We start from the raw sequence: 21,275 nt of genomic DNA, 5'->3' as shown, positions 1-21,275 counted from the left end.
CGTAAACGCGCATAAATGATGGTAATATCGTGCATCACACATGACTGCGCGCAAGATTTTTTTTTTTTTTTTTTTTTTTTTAACGATCGAATCGCGCGCAACAAAATCGCCGACTGCCGGAAGATTGACTCGTATTCGAAGGAGGGACGAACGATAAAGGCTGCTCGAGGGAGTTTCGCGAAAGTGGACTGAATTATGCGATCGCGGGTGAAGACGCGAGGAAGGATCCGTACGGATGCTTTTCCCGCGTCCTGCTTTACGGTCGGCCAATCGCCGCCTCGTATCTTTGACGTCCAAGATCATCCATCAACCTCCAGGAGCGAGCAGCCTACGTTCCCGACCTCGTCTGTCCTCCTACGAGTGTCATAACCTTCGCGAGCGTCACGACCTTACGTCGATGCCTCCGCAGGGATACCTGTGCTCGAAATAACCTCACGGCGTCGGCGGCTCCCTTCATCGTTTCCCCGTCAATGTATCTTATGATTTGTCGGGAATACGATTTGATCTCGAGATCGTTATCACCTCCGGAATTGTATGGATTATTATCCTTGTCGGCTTCGTGATGCGTTTGGAGAGTGATTCTTTTTCCTTTCTAATTTATTTTCCAGATCAGCGATTATGTAAGTAATAATGTAAGTAAAGGGAACTAACTCCATTCAAGCAGTCTTTTTTATCGATCTCTGCAAAGACGTCAAAAGAGATCGTTTTCTGTTTAATTAGTAAATTTAATTTGACCGATATATATATATATATATATTTTTTTTTTTTTGTTATAATTGATTAATAAAATTTAATGGGAAAAAATATTAAAGAGGGGACGGGTATTTTGTCTTTAACTCGGCTAGATTTTTTATTTTGTTAAATTCTAAAAGAAAAATAATCTTTACACTTAATATTCTTTATATAATTATGTGCGTATATTTACGTAAATATATACTTCTAATATATGTTCGATAAGAAACGAAACTTGTTCAAGAGCAACTCGAACTGCAATATAAAATATGAAAGTTCCAATAATATTTTAATATGATTCCCGCCGGTATGAGTCTGACCGCTGTTAGTTACATTTTAAGGCTTCGATAAATCAAATAATTATACACAAGGCCGATAATTACAAGATGCCGATAGTTTAGCTGTTGCATGTAATATGCAAGATGCCTGGGTTTTATTGTTTTCCGGTGTTCCGCGATAAAGAGCAGAGTTCGACGACTCTCCGGACTTTGCATGCCGGCTCGCGTACTCGCGAGCCGTGTTTATTTGCCGAGGTAATTTGATGATGCTGCTTTATTACCTGTTTATTCGTTTCCGCGAAACGAGTCAGCACCTTCTTAATTGGACTACGCGATGGTCGCGATAATGTTTTCGAATGCCGGTCACGCGACCTCATTTTCGTCAAATAAATCGCTCCCGCTTTTTAACAATGCACTTAAATCGCTACCCCGACAGGAAATACGAGGCCTTTACATAGTGCTTTACGTTTATGTTGCACGCACCATTGCAAAGTACCGCATGCGCTCTCTCTCTTCCTTTCGGCATCGTAAAAGTCACGGCTGCCTTAGATCTGCTTCCTCGTGAAGAACTTTGCGATCATTAATCTTTATATTTCACTCGCTCTCTCTCTCTCTCTCTCACACACACACACACAGACACACAACAATGTTTATAATAATTTTAATACGTAAATTAAAATTTGTGTACTATATTTATATTATATAATATAAATTACTATAAATAACTTTATTTCTCATTAATATTGCAATCTCTTTTGATGAATAATTTTAGACAAACATAATAATTATTTTTATTCCCTATTTAAATAAAAATAGTGATTTTATACAATCTGAGACATGCGCGTGCAATTTAGTGAGTTTAGTGATTTCTCATATTCCATGAGCTTGAATACATTTTCACGATTTTGCGAAGAAAACTCATAAGAGTATCAAACCTGTGATCATCATTTTCGAGATAAAAATCTTCCATAAGCTTATTTTGCATAGATCGTTATAATTTTGCGAATTTAAATGTTTTTAAAAGGGTATTCGGCAAGAATACTACAAAGCATAGCAAAAATGTATCAATGTTCGAAATGACTTGTTGAAATATTTGATCGCGAGAGAGATTAAACTATCGTTGTTTCTTTCCTTCTGTCTCTTCCCCTGTGCACGAGCACGTCTCAATAATACAGGTACCGAAGCGCGAATAGTACTCCAAGTGGTGCCAAGAGCCCCGTAATATATGGCCCTTAAATCATCGGGCAAGAATGGATGCGTGGTGGCTTCATCGTCTAACCACCGCGTGGTAACCGCCCCGCAAACATATCAATCAGCGAGTTATATGCGTTCCCAAAGAATCCCGCAGCCATCCTCGTTAATACAATATCTTTTCGATATTCGTCGTCAAACGATCGAAATCTCGATATTAAACGCCTACTTTTATCATTTCTCTATTTATATATAAAAATTATAATTGCGAAGTTTTCGCGCTTAATTAATATCCTCATTAGAATAATACAAAAACGAGTATATTCGATGGATATCTTTTAAAGAGTATTCACTCTTTCCCTTCACAATACACTCGTCAATACACTACGTGATAGCAATTCGGGACGACAAAGATAAACGAAAAATGAAAAGAAAGAAATTGAACGGACGATTGACACAGCGATCGATTCCTAAAAGACGCCAAAGTCAAAAGACATTTCATTTGACGAAGAAGCTATCTGATGTATCTCCGTCTCGAATCCTTGTTAGGGTATTCGCGTTGATGGCGAAAAGTGCACGACGCGGTTCGCGAGCGAGCGACGAAGAAGAAAAAAATTAGCCGGCGAACGAAGCGAGACGCACGCAACGCTGCGTCGGCGATTCTGCAACGCACTGCAAAACGCGGATTATGATACCGCGTATGATACACACTATACCGGTATCGCGTGCGTCCGGTTAATTCCCCGAAGGACGTAAAAATAATCATGTGACGTATATATAGAAACTAGAAATATTTACAGAAAACAGCGGATTGATCAACGAAATATTGCAAGTCTGTTCTTTATGAATTTAACAATATTATTTCGAGCATTAGATTGTATATAAAAAAAAATGACAGGAATAATGATAAAATAGATATAATGTATACCGTTAAAAGTAATAATAATAACATAAACAAAATAAATAATTAATTAAAAATTATAGACACACGTAAAAGATGAGTCGACAGATTAAAAAAAACAAGAGGAACGAATATGAGAAGACAAAACGAAATAAAATATTTGCATCGACACAAAAAATACAATGTAGTGTTTTACACGTATAAATTTTTAATCAACTAGTACGTTGATATAAAATTTCCCAAATGCTATGAAAAAAATTAAGAAATATATAAATTTTGAATACGATTAAGTGAAAAATATTTGCTTAGACACATAATGATGAAAAGGATAGAGCACAAACTGCTTGACACTTAATTGTCATATGACACTCGAAGAAAAAGGCATGCACATCAAGAAACATTAATAAACAACTGAAGAATATTAAAAATGAAACAGAAAAGATCATATTCGCGATGTTTTCTAATTCGTTTCATGCGCAAGGAAATGCTAACCGGCTTCGACATGTCGGATGACTTCCTTCGCAAAAATCCGTGGCTACGCGAATTAAGGATAATTTGTAATAATCCTTTGACGTATATTTTCGAGCATTTCTCTTGCTCTCCAATGATCGTAAATAACACCGGTAGACAGTTAACAGTTGATGGTAATCTAATTTACAAAGTCGGACGCGGTGTACAGGCAGTTGCCTCTCCCTTCCCTCCCTCTTCCCCTCCCCAAAGAGATGCATGGAAATGCACAATCATTTGTATAGAGCGCTCCTGGATAATTTCCACGGTTCAATTACCAACGAAATCGAGATTGCCAGCGAGAGCCGTGCGTGTATCTCGCGCTGCACGGCGCAGTAATGATTTCATATCCGCGGCCGAAAGCCGTTGTCGTTCCTGCAGATTATCACGGTAATCAGACGGTACTGACAGGCGCTTGAGTGGTAGCAGCGTCGGCCGCATGGCAGGGAGATGAAGTCGTATCGCGGGTAGTGGTAACAATGAGCGCAATGATAATGCGTCCCGCACCTTCGTGAATGAACGAAGAAGACGAGATGGAGAAAAGAGAGGAAGGGGAGGATGAGAGAGAGAGAGAGGAGGGAGGGGGAGATAAAGATGCGCCGAGGATGCCCCAGGAGATCATTAGTCCACCTGGCTGAGCGGCCTCGGGTAACACTTAACTGCTTGACAAGCGTTGCGAGCCGTTATCGGTTTGCCTCTAATTATGCACATGTAACTATACACGTAATATAAGTATCTGCCCATCCCTCGTTCCTTCGTCTACTCATCTTCGGGACATGCGTTTAGCACGACTGAATTAGAATTCAACAATTTTGTTGGCAAAGAGATCTTCTCTTTTATAATAAAATGATTATATATAACTCTGAATTTTTATATAATAATTGAATAAATAATTTTTCGTCAAATATTATCGAGATCAAAATTGCGAAATGGAAAAGTATAGGTCGGAATATATATTTCTCGAGAGGTACGATTAAAATGTCTGCCATTGTCATCCTCGTATCGCGACCCCGGGATGCCTATCGATCTTCAGTTGCGGAGGGAATGCACGGGACTGCGTTTGATTTATACCGAGCGCGAACTCTCCGTACGTACGCGCGTGCGTGTACGCGCGGAGATGCGGAAGAAAAAAACCCGGCAGAGAACGAGATATGAGAGAACAGAAGTATGGCAGCGCAAATCTTAGATATGTCAAGGTAGAATGCGAGGGATCCGGACGAGTCGTAGTAAGAAACGTGATAAAAAGACTAAGAGATGGTTTCTAAAGCATGGCGAGTTTTCACGATCTCTATATGTATTGTATAACGGAGACAATATGTTAATAACAAAATATCAATATAAAACTAATAATAACAAGCAATTTATAATTCTTTAAGCAATATTATAAAATAAAAATTATGAGAGATAAAACTTTCATGCCATTTGATTAAATTTTGATTTATTAATTATTACTATCACAAATCTAAAAGTAATGACATAAGTATTAATATCGAGTATTTTACTATATTTTAATATGAATTATTACTTGTATAGTGATATGTAAATTTTCATGTCCTAAATGTGCACGGGAAAAATGATAACGGTCGGGCACTACGTGAGTGGAGAAGAAGAAACCGCGAGACAAGAAGGATGTAATCTCGCAAAAGTGAATCCAGTGTAGCGTGTACCAAACGCCTCGGAATCAACTTAATCGTGATTAATATCGCGAGCTCATATCGTAGTATGCCGGTAATTATCTACACGTGTTTTACCGAGATGAACCGATCGTATGCCCGGCTTCCACGTGTGGGAACACGATTGGGATTCATCCTCGTCTCTACATTTGTCACGCCTCTAACAATTTTTGCTCTATATCTTCGTTTGCTTCCTTCGTTTTGAATTTTTCTTTTTGTTTCCCGATATATTCCACCAATCTACATACATTTATAGTCCAAGAAGGAGAGAGAGAGAGAGAGAGAGAGATGTTTTTTAATTCTTATGCATTTGGTATAAAAAAAATTATTTCTTCCGGGTGTTACGTGGGCGCTAAAAAACAGCAGGGGGCTTAATCGTGACCCGATACAATAGGAACAAACCCATTGTAATCGCAAATCTGCATCCATGCACACACACACACACACACTCATACGATACCCAATGTATGTATATACCTTATTCAGAATTGCAAAGCGAATCTTCGATCTTTGTTAAGACTTGGCGAGATGCCGTCATATTTCTTCATCGATATTTCGACAGTGATAAAGTTTTTGCGTGCGTGATATCAAAAAGTGTTGATATCATTAATACCTCTAATGTTAAAAGATCAATTTATCTTGTTATATTTAAACTGCTTTTAATTGTAAGCATTATGTCGCAGATCTAACCGCGCTTTTACATATCTTCAGCTAGTATAGCTATTCTATAGAGTTATCGTGCTATCAGCAATACAGAGCAAAGAACAGGCGGGGACGACTTACAAGAGGGAAGGTCGGAATAATCAGAAAAAATGAATGAATGGGAGTGGGAGGTAAGAACTCGGCAAATACAGCAGAGCGCGTATTATCATAGCAGCGTGACTCCGAAAGTGGCCGCGCGGCTCTTCATCTGAATAAATATCGTATTATAATTAAAGGAATCGTTTGATTCATAAATCAATGAAGTCGGTTTATATATCAGGCCTCCCTCCCCTTTCCTTCCCTATATAATGTGTATTGGTAAGAAGGGCTCAGCGGGCCCTGAACTCGCCGTGGGGGGTCCCCCTATGCTAATGGTGCCCTCTCACGAAGACTAGAGGCAGGGAAAGAAGGAAAGCGAGAGAGAAAAAGAGAAAGAGAGAGAGGTATAAAGATACACACTATCTGTATCCGCGCGGTACGTTCGTTCGGCCCTGACCCGAACCTTCGTGAAATACAACCCCCCCCCCACCCCCCTCGGCCCCTTTCTCTCACTAGCACCGGGCCTCTGATCTTCGCCGACCGCAACTGCTTATCAATTTGTTACCGAACGCTGTTTGTTAAATCAAATCAAGGGCTCGTACGCCGAGACAATAAATAATCCTGCTTAGTATGTGTCTCGAATTGTATGTACATTTCTTGTAACGCGTTAGTTTTCAGCACAGGTGTATTAATAAATAAAATAGATTACTATAAAATTATAAATTTTTTTCAAAAGATTTCTTCCTACCTGTTTAATCAAATACGTGTATAAAAAAAGGTCTACAAAAATATCATATTTATGCAATACTTTGAAATGATCGCGACAGCTTAATGATCCTCCGTCTGACGTTTCTCTCCCGTCTCGATCCTTGCTCCGGTATCCGGTGCATTATCCTTTCGGATCACGCCGCGCACGTTCCGGGCTTCTTCGGAAAGAGAGGAGGAAAAAAAAAAAGAACGATGCGTGTCCCCTTTGTCCCCTTTACGTTTATTATGACGACTCTGGACGGAGCGTGGACGTACGGTAGTTTATTTGGGCGGTGAGCGAGATGGGGCCTCGGTTTGCGAGCCCGAACGAATTAACGGCGCGGCCGCGATTAACAAAGGGCGATACAAATTAGATTAAATCGCCGTAGGGGGCGGCATCACGGTAGAGGAAAGGCGAATGATGATACTGCTTGATAAATAGACGAACGTCATGCGATGCCTAAACGGAGACTTCGTTCGGCTCCGAAATGGAATGCCGACGCCGACGGGATGCGCTGGCTATATCTCTACCTCTGCGAGAGAATATTTTTCCTACCAACGCGAAAAAGCGATCGTAATTAACATTATTAACATCGAAGATGCACGCGCATCCTTGTAATTTAACGTATATTTTTCCGATATATCTAATTAATTAAGGGAACGATCATTTTGCAATGGAAGGAAAGACCTGTGTCGTACATCATTTGTGTGAGCGCTTTTTCCGCGCTCCTTTAATTACAGGCTAAACCATTTCCTATTCGGCAGAGCTTCGGGAAATAAATCAATGAACATAGTTTCGTGCCCGGGCGCAAAAGTCCCCTCGAGAAGAACGAACAAAATGCTGGTTTGCCTGCCTGCCTGCCTGCCTACCTACCTACCTACCTACCCATCTACCTATCGGTGGCTGCAACCACCCACCTTCTTGCGTCCACATAAATTTTAGACACGCCATTCGGCACTATCATTATGTTTCCTCCGCTGACGAGAAGCGTCGCCGTAATTTTAACAAGTTCGGAGAAGTCTCGCAATTAAGGAAACGCGAGCATCGCTTGCTTTCCGGCGCTAGTGCACGCGGTGTTTCCTTGTGAAGGCCATCTTTTATTTATACATCTCTCTGACTAGCCCCGCACGAAACAGAAACCACAAATTATTCTCGTAAGAAAAGAGAGACGAGCAAATATAATTGACATAGATACGTCGTAACAATATACGATTCTCAGGATTGAATGCACTGTCTTTCAATACGGTTTGTTACCATCAGAGAGAGAGAGAGAGAGAGAGATATGCGCGATTAAAAATACTTATTTCTTACAAGAATAATTATTAAAATTATCTCGGGAAAGAAGCATCGTTTGAAAATTAGCTTTCTGTGCCAACTCGACAATATTTTCTCTCGAATGTTTCATATTCATTAATACAAACAAATATGTTAATTAAAATATAACTTTCATTTCTTACGTGAAGAGAAAGTATGTTAATTTGGGTTGCAAAAAAAACAATATATATATATTTATAATTTACTTTAATCATAAAGGGGAAGGCGTCTTGATCTTTCTCACCCGGAACAGACTCGCGTCGCGACGCAAGGTGAGCGAAGGAGCACTTCGCGGAGAAGAAACGAGAGACGAGGGAAGAGAAGAAAGAAGCGGCAATCGGGCAGAGAGACAAATTAGGAACAACGGGACGAGGAAGGCGAATACGAGCAAAGGGTCCAACGAACACACCCCTTAAAACGCTCGGTCGGAACGGGCCGGGCGGCCGCGGCCAATATTTAATTACGGATAATTACCAGTTATAATGCGCGGCAGATCGGCGGCCTGCCGTTTAATTGATCGGCTTTATGGCCTGATTTGTGTATCTGCCTTCGTGCGATCCGCCGTTAAAGCCGGGGATTCTTAATCCTGCGCCGGGTCTCCTGGTCCTGCGCTCGCGCAAACATGCCGAAGAGAATCGCGTCCGATCATTATTTAAAACTGCATTACGCAATCCACCCACCTCGTTGCCGCGTAGCTTTATTGCGCGTGTCCCGAGTATTCGAATTAATCGGCAAGCAAGTAAAAGGAATCGTCAAGGGAAAAGTTACGAGAAAAAAAAAAAACACCTCAAGTGTGCTCGCTCTTGCACCGTGAGAAAGTGCCGCCGACGAATGTGCGGAAAAATTTGTTCTACGTAAATCTCGCATCGCGAATCAAATGAGTCCTCTAATCGATAACGCAAACTCGCATCGCATTACCATATTATGAAGTTGATTTTAATTATGATTTAATAATTTAATAATAATTCTTTTCTAATCGATGATATAAAAACGCAGTTCATATAATTTTTGTTTTTTGTATATATAAAAATAATTTCTTAAAAATATATCAAAGATATCGTAGATTCGTTTCATTCTTCGTTTTTCAGCTTAAAATAATTAATACTATAAATATAATTAGTCCGCAAATGTACGATCTATATATATATAAATGTATTGGGACAAGGAGCAACGTTGCCTCGAATAACATTGAGAATCTCTGCCTCGATAAATAGCGGGCAGATCGGTGGATGTTCTGCATCTCCGCGCGGAGGTGGAGCCGATATATACCTTCTGCGGAAGGAGAGAACACGCGCACCGCGGGAGGAGAAAAACGAGGAGGTCCCGTGCTCGCGGTATCTCGATTCGATCCTCTCTCTATTGCGTTATTATCGCATTATATTGAAACGTGGATCCCTCGCGAACTGCCGGGGCCCCCTTTCGTTCTCCTTCCTCCCTCTATTCCACCATACAATCCCGCCATTGCCGCTCGGACACGCGGAACACGCGTAAAAATCTCACCGGTAATGCACGGAAAGTTCGGGCACGGTCGGCTCCCTTTGCCGAGGTCGGAGCATGCAGATCCGACACGAAATATCATTAATAGTCGTTTGCCGGATGACCGAGCCCGGTAATCGGCCGTTCTGCGGTTCGGGAACGGATCGTCCGAAAACCGCAACACGTCGGCGATACCGCGACGGCGCGGCGCGGCGCGGCGCGGCGCGGCGCCGACCGACCGCTTTAAAAGCCCCGTTCGCGTCATAATTTATGTTCATGAACTCCACCTTGCGCTAACTGCGAATAATACAGCTCGATGAGGATATTCCCGTTCAATGTATCGCGAGTATCGCGAAATAACTTATTTTTTTTTTATATTCGTCGAAATTGAAATATATATATATATATATATATACGAAAACGTCTAGATATATTACTTTGCATTCGTAAGTCATGGAAGAAGTCGATTAACGGAAATTTGCGAGCGAGCTTAGCCGTTCGTGCTTGACCACAGGAAGACACATCGTTTTCGCCGCGTCGTATGATCGTGGCAAAAAACCACCGTAGTCGAGGGAGAACGAGCGAAGACATCGGGCAAAAAAAATGTGCGAGAGGGATGAAGGAGGTTGAGAAGGAGGGCGAGGAAGGAGATCGCGCGGAGGAGCTCGACGGGAGAATCAGTTGAGGGCCCATTCTCGACTCTGTGGTGGTGCGTCGAGCTTTTTGTCGCGGATTTAATAAGGCGTCGGGTGTGACGAGCGCGTAAAAAGAGAAAGGATCGGGCGGAGAGAGGGTGCGAATAAGAACGGGGACAAGGGGGGAGTCACTACGGGGCCCTTACGAATGTTCTCACGTCAGAGGAGGGCTCGTCGCCGCTAAGTCGCGCTTTTTTTACGGCGTTTCCAGCAAGTTGTAAACACGGTCATCCGACGCGGTAACGCGGCGAAACACAGCCTTGCGTCGCGAAACTTTCCGATGCAACGAGTCCGCCGCCGTGTGCATTGAAGAGATTCGTAACGACTCTCGCGTTCGCGCGGGATCCCTTGTCGATTTCCCCATCTTTCGCGTCTCTCGACCGCACCCATCTGGTCCCACAAAGAGAGAAGAGAGAAACGGAGAGAGGCTACGGAGTGCGGGCCGGAAGCTAATCCTACGCACAATATCCATCGCGTTGCGAGTCGACGCGACGCGTGAAGTTACCTCCAGTGTCGGTGTCATTGTTCGCTTGATTGCTTCTGGGCAGCTCTACGACGCTCCCTTATGCGACTTAGTCTTTTATCGGGCCGCGATTAGACTCGCCGCGCACAAGAGCTACGAGCGAGAGTGATTCTCTTGTGGCTCGCTTTCGAGGCACCTGTACCGTGAAAAAGTACTTCGAATACAAAAAAAAAGAGAGAGAGAGAGAGAGAACTCGAAATTCCCCTAAAATATTTTCAATGCGAAATATAAGATTATTGAGAAGAAACACACGTTGTGTATTGCGGGCTTTTCATGAATTTAATCATTTTATTAAAAAAGCCTAAATTCTTTGTAGAAAAAAATGCGATATATATATGATTTAAATATTTCCGCGCAAGAGAAATTTCTACACATACAACATCGCTGATTATGACTATGTAAATAACATAATGCATAAATCGAAGCACGAATTTAATGCAGTGTCGAGCACATTTCAAAATATACAATATGTATATACTCGATGAGCAAAGTCCCATCGACACAAACGTCGAACGATTTCAGTCGGCGCGCTAATAGAAGTCGAATTACGGTAATAAAGTGTCCTAGCGAGGCGAAAGTGGCATCCATTAGTTACGTTCGAGGGTTCTTGCAGAGAAGAAACGAACCTGCTCCAGATCCACTGGGAGTCGGAACGCGGTTTGCTCTTTGCAGCGTCATCGCTCGCCTCGATACAAAGACATACAACGCCGCCGCCGCCGCCGCCGCCGCCGCCGCCGCGAGGGGAAGGAACGACGACCCGAGAAAAAGTGGCTATGCTAAATAATAGTGCTTCCGTCGGACCATCCTTCGCATAGTTCATTCATGAATCCCCGGATTCGATATGCCTTCGGACCACGGACGGACGCGATCGAGAATCGAACGAGGAGAATAATGGATCGACGATTCCTCGATATAGTCAAGGGTTAGATCAATCTCGCGCGGAACCGAATTAAATTCACTGTTTAATCACCTTCTTTCCAACGCGGCACAATATCGTTGACGAACGAGAGAGATGGCTGATAATAACCGGAAAAGATAACAGTAAAAATGCTCTGTTTAAATTATTTAGTATTAAAGAGAGATGTAGCTATTATTTAAATCAAGTATTAGCGATTTAAATAGAAAGGGGGGAAAAATATATTTTTTGCAAGGTTTTAGTCAAAGATCTTCGTACACTCGGAAAAGATATATGTGTGTGATCTATTTACGATTGCACGAGCTGAAATTTTATCGTCACTCTCAATTTTGCGCGATAAAGCTTCGCTTATCGAACGGCATGCTTGTTCATGAATCGTTCGGATGAAACGAGGTGCAATTTCATCGGCAATACTCGAAGGAAGTAAATCGTCTTTCCTATCATCTTTTTTCTCTTTCTCTCTCTCTCTCTCTCTCTCTCTCTCTCTCTCTCTCTCTCTCAACGGGAAAATAATCGACGCAAATGTGCTTTCATCTGTGTTCTCAGATCTGTTTCCAAAAGGGACGGCAATCTACGAATTTGCGTAGAACATAGAAAATTATTGTGGCGGGAACTACCGCGGCTGTCGAATCATCCTCTTCTCGTGTCCCTTCTGTCTTTTTTTCAGAAGGGACACGGATACCGTCTGGACTCTTTAATGGGGGTCCGGAGAGTGCCTGAATGGCGCCACCGTTTTCGCGGCAAAGTGACGACGGACCCAACATTGTCCGCAGGTGCCGGGTGCAGCCCCCGTACTACGTCACGACGCGTTTCCTGACGTGAGGTGACGAAGGTGAATGGACATCGACCGTAGAAGAGATGGGTCGGATAAAACGAACGGCGACGCCGTTTCTCATATTCGCTCGTTAACAGATTCCGGAAACTCTCACATTCCTACACGCCGAGATTGAATAACGCGATGAGTCGCGTGTCTGGCTGCGGTCACGTATGCAAATTCGCACGAATAAGAGAGGGGATAATTACGGAAATTACCAACGAGCTCTCATTTTAAAGTATATTTTACCGCACAGTTTTCAACTTTACATATCTGTGCGAGAATATAAAACGCAATAAAATCGACTGAATTCTATTTTTTTGGCCATATTTTCCGAATAAAATATGACATTAATTAATACTTGAAGTCATATCTTCGTTTCGGACATTAAAATCTGCACTCGCGATGAATCTCGTCAATCCTGAAACGGGACTCGATTACACACGTTAGCTCTCCGACTCGTTGAACTTTCTTGACCATCTTAGAGAGGGAAAAAGGACGCGCAGAGGGCCTCTAAGACTGTCTAGAGTGACATCAACGTTTTCTTGCCCATCGAACGATAGACCGGTATGCGTTCGCGGAGGAAAGAAAGAATCGTAACGGGATAAACAGGCGATCGAGCATTATCCTAGTACAGTCGCATTCCGATACGTAACGGCAAAAAAAGTGTATATTTCTCGTCCTGAACGACGACATGTACTGTGAATAGGCAACGACGGGCGGTTATGTAAAATTTCTCGGAAACGCTCTCGTGAAACGTGCATACAGTTTTTGAGAAAGGCGAGTGGTGGCTCTACCGGTGCTCCATGCGTGGAATTACTGTTCGCGGAAGAGATTTCTTTGAATCTTATATACGCGAGAACCGTAACGGATTCTCCGCCTAAAGGATCCGCGCGCTCTTTGCAAATTAGATCGAGCTCGAAAGACTTCCGTTCGATGCTAGTTTTTACAAGCGTCGAATTATCCGGTCTCTTGATCTTTAAATTCTCTCTCCGAGGATCCACTGTGGATCCACAGGTTGAGAATCCACGGGCCGATTCCCCTGTTTGTATTCCAATTATTCAGCGGCGTGTCCTGAAACTCTCTCAATTCTTCGTGAATCCTGACCCTGGACCTTTCCTCCCTCTTTTTACCCCACATCTGCTCCGCATTTCTCCTTACCAAATTCTGCATAGATAATGAACCATGAAAAAGGAAGCGAGGCAACTGCACGATTCGCTGTCGCGAATAAAAAAACTTCACTTTCCACCCTCGCCGATATTCAACAACGCCATTTTCTGCTCAAGATCCATAATCTGTTCATAATCATTATTATTCGCAGCCAAATAGCCCATGGCTCTCCCTCTTTCTTTTTCTCACGTTATAGATTAATCTTTCCCATTTCAAAAATATTGAGGCACTCGAGAAGCGGCTGCTCTGACGCGCGATAAAGATATAATATTTTAAAAATTATTCCCCCTAATAACGAATCTCGATGTTTATGATATAAAAATATAAACTAGAGTATAATATAAAATAGAGTAATATTTTTAATATAATATTTTTTGGTAGTTTTTCAAAAGATGTATATGTATGTTAGTATTAAATATGAAACTTATATAAATATTTCCATTACTTTACTCTAGATACTAGAAAAATACTAATGCAAGACATTACATAAAATGACACTGCTGTATATATAAATAGAAATTCTTTTAATTTCGAAGAGAAACGACGAAGGATAGATGATAGCGATGCACACCGAATGCAAAGTACCGGCGAGGTCGCGATTCGTAAAGCGAACTCGAAGCTGCTGCTCCGTCACCTTCGCAGGTAGTTGGTAGACGAAAGCGTCGAGAGAAAAAGACTCGCAGATACCAACAGGAGGAAGAGAGACGAGAGTATATAGAGAGGCGAAGAAGAGGAGAGTAAAGGCCCCGGGCGAGGTCATCCATCGCCCCCGCCCCCCTCACTCCCCCGCACACCCTGATTATCCGCCGCCGGGGGCGGGACACTCTGTAATGAGCATCGAAGAGGTGCTCAACCTCTGACTGGTTGATAAATTTTCCTGCCCGATATCAAAAACAATTCTAGAATCTTTTAACAATATCTCTTTTTCTCGCCATCTAATTTCTTCGTCTTTAAATAATGTTGAAATCTATCACCTACGAATAATTAAAAAAAAAAGTAAACTTATAGCAACTATATATATATATATATATATATATATATTTTAATGCAAAAAGAAAAGATATATAAGATTATTTTTTTATAAAATATTCCAAATATATATTTGTTTAATTTCGTTAACAAAAGTCGTGCAAAACAAATGCTATGATTTATTACAAAATTTATGAATAATGTTTTACATCAGTCTTAAAATGATCGCAGATATAACTTAATTTCCTTTTATATATATAATCTTTTTTAATAAAAAACGCGTTTTAATATAACAATTAATATATAATATGTGCGTTATGTATAAGAGTACGAATCAATTAATTCAACATATTTTTGAGGACAGTTTTATTCGCGATATAAAATACTCGCTGACAATCAACGAGGACTAGGGTAGAATAGCAACAAGGTGATGCTAGGGATGGTAAGCGTTTGAATGACGGAGCACGGCGTCGTCGGCTGTCTGTGAAGACACCCGGATGATCGAGCGATGTTATTTTAAGTTTTCCGTGGGGGCCTCCCTCCCTCCTTGTCCTAATCGGCTGTCAGCCATCCCCGGTAGCCTGGGGTAGCCGGACCACCCCCGCAACGTTTAATACATACTTGCGCGCATAGCACACGCGCGCGATTTCACCGATCAGGAGAGGAGCCGCCTGACACGACCCCCCACGGACGAGATTCGCCCTTTTTTTTTTTCCTCCTACATACATCGAGATTCGCGCCCGAGGATCCATGCCCCTCTCACGAGGGGTCAGATTCAAAACGCTTTACACTCTCATAACCGGGACCTGTTGATTCGACAACCCCCAAAAATCACGACTACCTCGACCCAATCCGTCGAAAAGCGTGCTACAAGAGTCCTTCAAAGCGCATGCTTGCACAAAAGTCTCCTACTGACATGAGTGAGTCTTAATTTTAGACGAAAATAAAATCCCTATTATTTAAAAAATATATTAAAAATAGAAAAATAAAATTTTTTAGTTATCGTAAAATATTCTGCCTTGTGGAATATAAACGAATTAAAGAGACCTGTGAGGGCATGCCGGTACCATTAGCAACGCAACAACTAGTCGACTACTGCGACTCTCAAACGTACGATAGACCGTGAAGATGGAATCGCTTCAGGAAAGTTAGAATGCCCTCCGCAGGGCTGCGCGGTCCGTTTGATGGCCTTCTCTTCCTCCGTCCTGGACCATCCACGTGTTTCTACTGGATGACCGTTTACACCATCAGGTTTGGTGGCACATATTATGTACCAGAGGAGGAAAGCAAAGAAGAAGAGAAGGTTACGAAGGACAAAGACGAACGAAGCCAAAGGTAGAGACCGAGCGGCAAAGAGAGAAGGAGGGAGAGAGAGAGAAAGATAGACCGTTGCTTTCTTGGGCTCCGGCGTGCTTATTGCGTGATATTAGCCACGGTGGCTGTGCCGCCACTGCTGGGATAATCATAATCTCGAAAGGGGGACAAAACACAGGCCCCGAATCGCATAACGCTGAATTTTATGACTTCTGGCATAGAGGAGACACGACCGGATGCAACGCGACTTTTTATGTCCTTCTAACAATCCCCCCGACTTGATATCACGCCCAGAGATGGACGGCTTTTCGAAACGTCTCTTCAACCATCCTCGGATTCACTTGTCGGATTCGCCGTAATTGAACTCGAGTAAGTGTCGACGAACGAACATATCAAAAGAGAGAGAAAAAAACAAAACGTGTCTTCGACAGAACCAAAAATTAAACCGTCGCAAAAGTAAAAAAAAAAAAAAAATTTCATCCGCTAATGGAAATGACGTTGTAAAAAAGAAATTGCTCTTATGTGTGAAAAAACTTATTATACGCTACACACAAGAAAAATCAACCGGTATTTGTGAAATACCGACTCGTAGCCTATTAATACAATTAAAAATACTCGTGCCGTTTTTTGCCCGAAAATCTGCTATATACTTGCGATATAAAACTAGTCGACTACCAATCGGGTACTTTCTGTTCGAAGTAATTGTTCCGGGAATTCAATCTAATTTACGCGTTTGCATAGACGCGCGATCGAGCCGGTGCACGCTGTAAAAGAAACAAAAAGAGAGGAAGAGAGAAAGAGAGAGAGAGAGAGAGAGAGAGAGAGAGAGAGAGAGAGAGAGAGAGAACGGGCATCCAACGGCGTTATATCGCCTTTCGCAATGCCGTATGAAATCAACGGCGAATGAGAGGCACCTGAATGGAAGGGAATTGCACGAGTGGTCGACGGCGAGTCGGAGTCAACGCGATTCGAGAAGCACATAGACTGCGTAATAGGAGAGGGTAATTTTTTTCACGGATGATACTGAATAGAAGGTTCCGCGACGATTTTTATAGTGGCGTAAGTACGGTCTCGTAATATCTAGGAAATTGAGATCGTGAGTCACTCACCGTAAGGTCGCTCCGCAACGGGTTCGCACGAGTCTGCAACAGAAAACATTCGCATTCGATCAACACTGTGACCATAAGTGGGACGATTAATTATTCGTACGCGATACTAGAGCCGGCCCTTTGGATCTTTCGCTGCGATTTAAATGGAGCATCGCGTAGTATTCTCATAAAGAGAGAGAGAGAGAGAGAGAGAGAGAGAGAGAGAGAGAGCGCATGCGTTTCACGATTATTAATTAAATTTGATAAATGATAATATCATACACAATATTTATGAGCTATTATAAAAAGGAAACTTTCCAAAATAAAACATTTAAATTACACACCAAGTGATGGAAAAAAATATTTTCCGTTTTATTCTACAGTAGTAACAGTTGCGTGATAGACGTAAACTCGATGATCTATTACGAGACATGATACACGCGGAATCATCATTATGATTTCCAATTGTCGACATAACTTCAAACAATTACCGGCGATAGTAATAACTAACTCTATCTCATTTCGAGAGAATTAACCGGCAAGGTTGAATGCATATCGACAGTTATACGAGTGAATTCACATGGGAGGAAACAATGTGTATTAAATTACACGCGTCGTGTCGCTTAGAGGAAGCCATCGGCGGATAATTTTGCCGTTGATTTTTAATTCTCATCCGCTCAATGACACAGGTTGACATTACACATCGATATGCTCGTTCATCCGCGACGATTGCACAGCGCGACTGTGGTTCACATAAATATACGCGATATAATCGACGCAACCTTATACGACGCAATCGCCGTCGTACTGCCTGTTTTTCTCTCCCTTCCCCCTCCCGCCTCAGATTGATGTAATTTGCATATGTTCAGAGAAAATTTTCCGCGATAATTTATCCGACCGCAAATGCCGTTGCGGCGCAATAAAGAAGCCGATCGTCGTAAGTGATTTTTAACCAACCGCGAGAGAGTAAGTCGTTTATAATCGGCGGCCGAGTCCCCGTAACGGGGAACCTTACGTAACGCCGGAGATGCTCGCTAATGCCGTCGGGCCGACTAATAGCGTCGTCGTGTCTCAGGATCGGGCCCGAAGGCACGCGTCGTTGCGCGCGGTAAAGCGTAAAAGCGAGGAAGTTTTAAATGGTACCTTCTTCGACGACATCTGCTAAAGACGAGAGAAAGAGAGAGAAAGATCGACTCGGCGGGAAACGGCAAATGTCTCACTCAACCGCGCTCGTACGCGGCTCTAATGGAAGCGGGTAGGTAGGTAGGGGTAGGTAGGTCATCGACTGTCATAAACGCTCGATCGTCCAAGTTTCCTCGGCGGCGCGGAGCGTGTTAATAGCCTCATTAGATGTCGCGGCGCAGTAACGTACATATATACTGCGATCGAACGGCCATCGATGACGCGAGAACCCATAATTATTGTGTAAAGTCAACTGACATTTCAAGCGACTCGACCTTTTTAGTTTTATCACATACAAATTTCTTTTTTTTTTATTATTATTATTACGTTATTATTAGTAGACGATGTACATCGGATCAGCTGATTCTCTATCACCATTAAATTTATTTGATTAGAAAATTATAAACATGATATCATCAATTTTCTTTTTTTCTTTTTTCTTTCAGGCCGAAGCAAAACATAAGCTGAATGAATAAAGCGTGAAATGAGACGACGTATTTGCGTAATTATGTCATAATCGTTTCTTCTGATGTCGCGTTCTTCAAACAGGATACCAGCATTATCTTTTTTTCTCTCAATTATGACATCGACTTCTACAGTCATTAGCCTCGGCATTAGCGCCAATGGGACACGGTCTTCTCAGGCTGTCAACTATTCAAGCATTGACCGTATCAAATGTTGCTTAAGTTTGTTAATTAACTCCTCAACTCCGCCATTAGTGAATTCAGTAATGTATGACCATTTTGACAGAACTATCATTATTCTACGGATATATATGACTCATTCATATATACATATATATGTCGTTTTGCATGATTTCATATATTACAAAAAGATAGAAATTATCATATTATATTGTGATATTATAAATGTAAAATATTATTTTTTTTAATTAATTTTTAAATTAATTTTTTTAGACAAAAAAATAATTATTGCCGATAATTATTGAAAGTGGGTTGACGTATCAAAACTGTAATTAAAAGAACTTGTCGGTTAAACGGATAGATTGTTCCAAGGTGAGCATTGGCGATTATTATTTTCACTCTAATCAACGTCTTTGGCAGTTATACGACAAATATTTCATTTACACGAATCGCACATTTGCCAAAATAACCCGCGCTTTATTTATCTCATTTGCATCGAGAGCTGGCGGGTTTCTCATCTAGATAAACAGCAATAAATATTTTTCGCGATATTCTTCCAGGAATCTTCGTCAATGCTAGAATTAGCTAAGCGATGTCACGGCGCAGTGAACGTGTTAAGTTATATTAGTTACCATATGAACGCCTGCCTGCGTTCGACAATATGTTCGACGACACCCGTTTATGCGATCGAACGCGCAGATTACATTCGATCGAACGAAACGTTCTGCATCTGGAATTCCGGCGAGGCCCATCCGATATCCCGCGAGACGTTGACAGTCGCGGACAAAAAAAAGAAGAAAAAAAAGAAGAAGAATACCCGTCCGTTTATCCGTCACTAATCGGCGACCGCGCGACGTCTCGTATTCTAATATTTTCCGTGAAGCATCGCGCGCCAACATGAATTCTGATTGAGCGACGATCCGGGGACCGGTTGCCTGCCAGTGCGTGCGGGCCCCGAAGATACCAACGGGGTCGGGAGCGATGGTCGATAAATATTAAACGACTTTCCACCTGTCGCGTCGTCATCGTCATCGGCGGGGCAGGGGCAACACTTCCGAGAGGGAGATGACTGAATGTTAATTAGCGAGGCGTGACAAGTGTTAAGTAATCCATCTATCTATACGCCGGGAGGGAGGAGCCTGCCTAACGCTTGGTAATTAACGCGACACTCGGGGCCTCGGCCACGCATCGGCGGGGAACACGGCTCTATTCTTGCGAGCGGGTGCGTGCAATTAACTGGCGATTTATAACAGTTAACCTCGGCCTAATAGATGGGAGGTGAAGTGGACGTTCGCGGCGAAAGAAACTTGTACTTTATAAAAATACGATCAAAACCAGAATTTTTTTTTTTTATAGCATCTTATAAAATATTACATACAATATATATACAATATGTCTGTATGTACGGCGTTACATCACCATACAAGACAATGTAAATGTAAATTTTTAATTGTAGATTATTCTGCGCTTTTTTTTTAGCGTGTACGCGTGGTAAAGACATTTCCATATTTAGAAATCATCGATGACGTAATAATCAGATGAACGACACATCGCGCGTACACATATGCGGACACAACGGATGAATTTACTTACCAAGAAATCTACATGCAAAAATGTATTTTGACATTTTAATAATATTTTCACCAAGACTATTTCAGTAATACTGATTAAAACCGAGTTTGCTAGCAGTATGTATTCATGTAGCTACAAATACTCACTGACATACCTGTACATATCGACTGACTTCTGTGTGTGTATCTCTTCGCCAAATATTTTCATTCAATGAATATAAATATTATTTTGATACAAGCGTCACACACACAATACATGACTATATATTGTACATCTAATTAGGCGCGAAATAAATTCGTTATTTATATGAAAAATTGATTCTATGTTCTGCGAAAAATTTCTGCGGAATTTTTTGTTTTAAATAAAATCGTAAGAACGCAGTTCAAAAATTTATATTTTCTTGTTAAAAAAAATATGCTGGTTAAAATTTTTGTTGTATTAATATATATCATCGGTGAGATTTTTATTAGGAATGTGCTTATGTATTTGTTGTGTCATTTAAATGTAATTTTTAGAACATTCACATTCGCGCGAATAGAATTCGATCGAAAATTTCATAGGTAATTACAATGTTGCAAATTAATTTGAAAGATATTTGACAGACTGTCTGATTAAATTCGTGCGCGTTATATCGACGCAAAATATACGCTCTCGCGTATAAATGTCATAATATCGATTCTCGCTTCATATACCGTGTCTGTAATGAAACCGGTCGCCGTAACGCGTCGACTTGTATTAATTAGAATGCCGGATCCCCGAGAGATGCCCGCCGCAGATAAACAGAGCGGTGCAACATTATAATGTTACCAAACAATGCCGCCGTATCT

General features: G+C 41.7%; 1 protein-coding gene across 4 annotated transcripts in view; it reads right to left on the bottom strand.

Moving 5' to 3' along the window:
• LOC138937718 (uncharacterized) overlaps window positions 1–21,275 on the bottom strand; it is a 120,822-nt gene that overhangs the window by 77,419 nt on the left and 22,128 nt on the right. For all 4 annotated transcript variants that reach the window (XM_070304250.1, XM_070304251.1, XM_070304252.1 and 1 more), the window contains exon 2: window positions 17,072–17,104. In XM_070304250.1, the coding sequence (XP_070160351.1) occupies window positions 17,072–17,104 (33 nt within the window). The remainder of the gene's footprint in view (window positions 1–17,071; window positions 17,105–21,275) is intronic.

Source organism: Polyergus mexicanus, unplaced genomic scaffold, assembly GCF_030449975.1.
Source record: "Polyergus mexicanus isolate NDT 795.1 unplaced genomic scaffold, iyPolMexi1.0 SCAF_11, whole genome shotgun sequence".
Taxonomy (NCBI): domain Eukaryota; kingdom Metazoa; phylum Arthropoda; class Insecta; order Hymenoptera; family Formicidae; genus Polyergus; species Polyergus mexicanus.
This window is presented reverse-complemented; position numbering and strand designations above follow the sequence as displayed.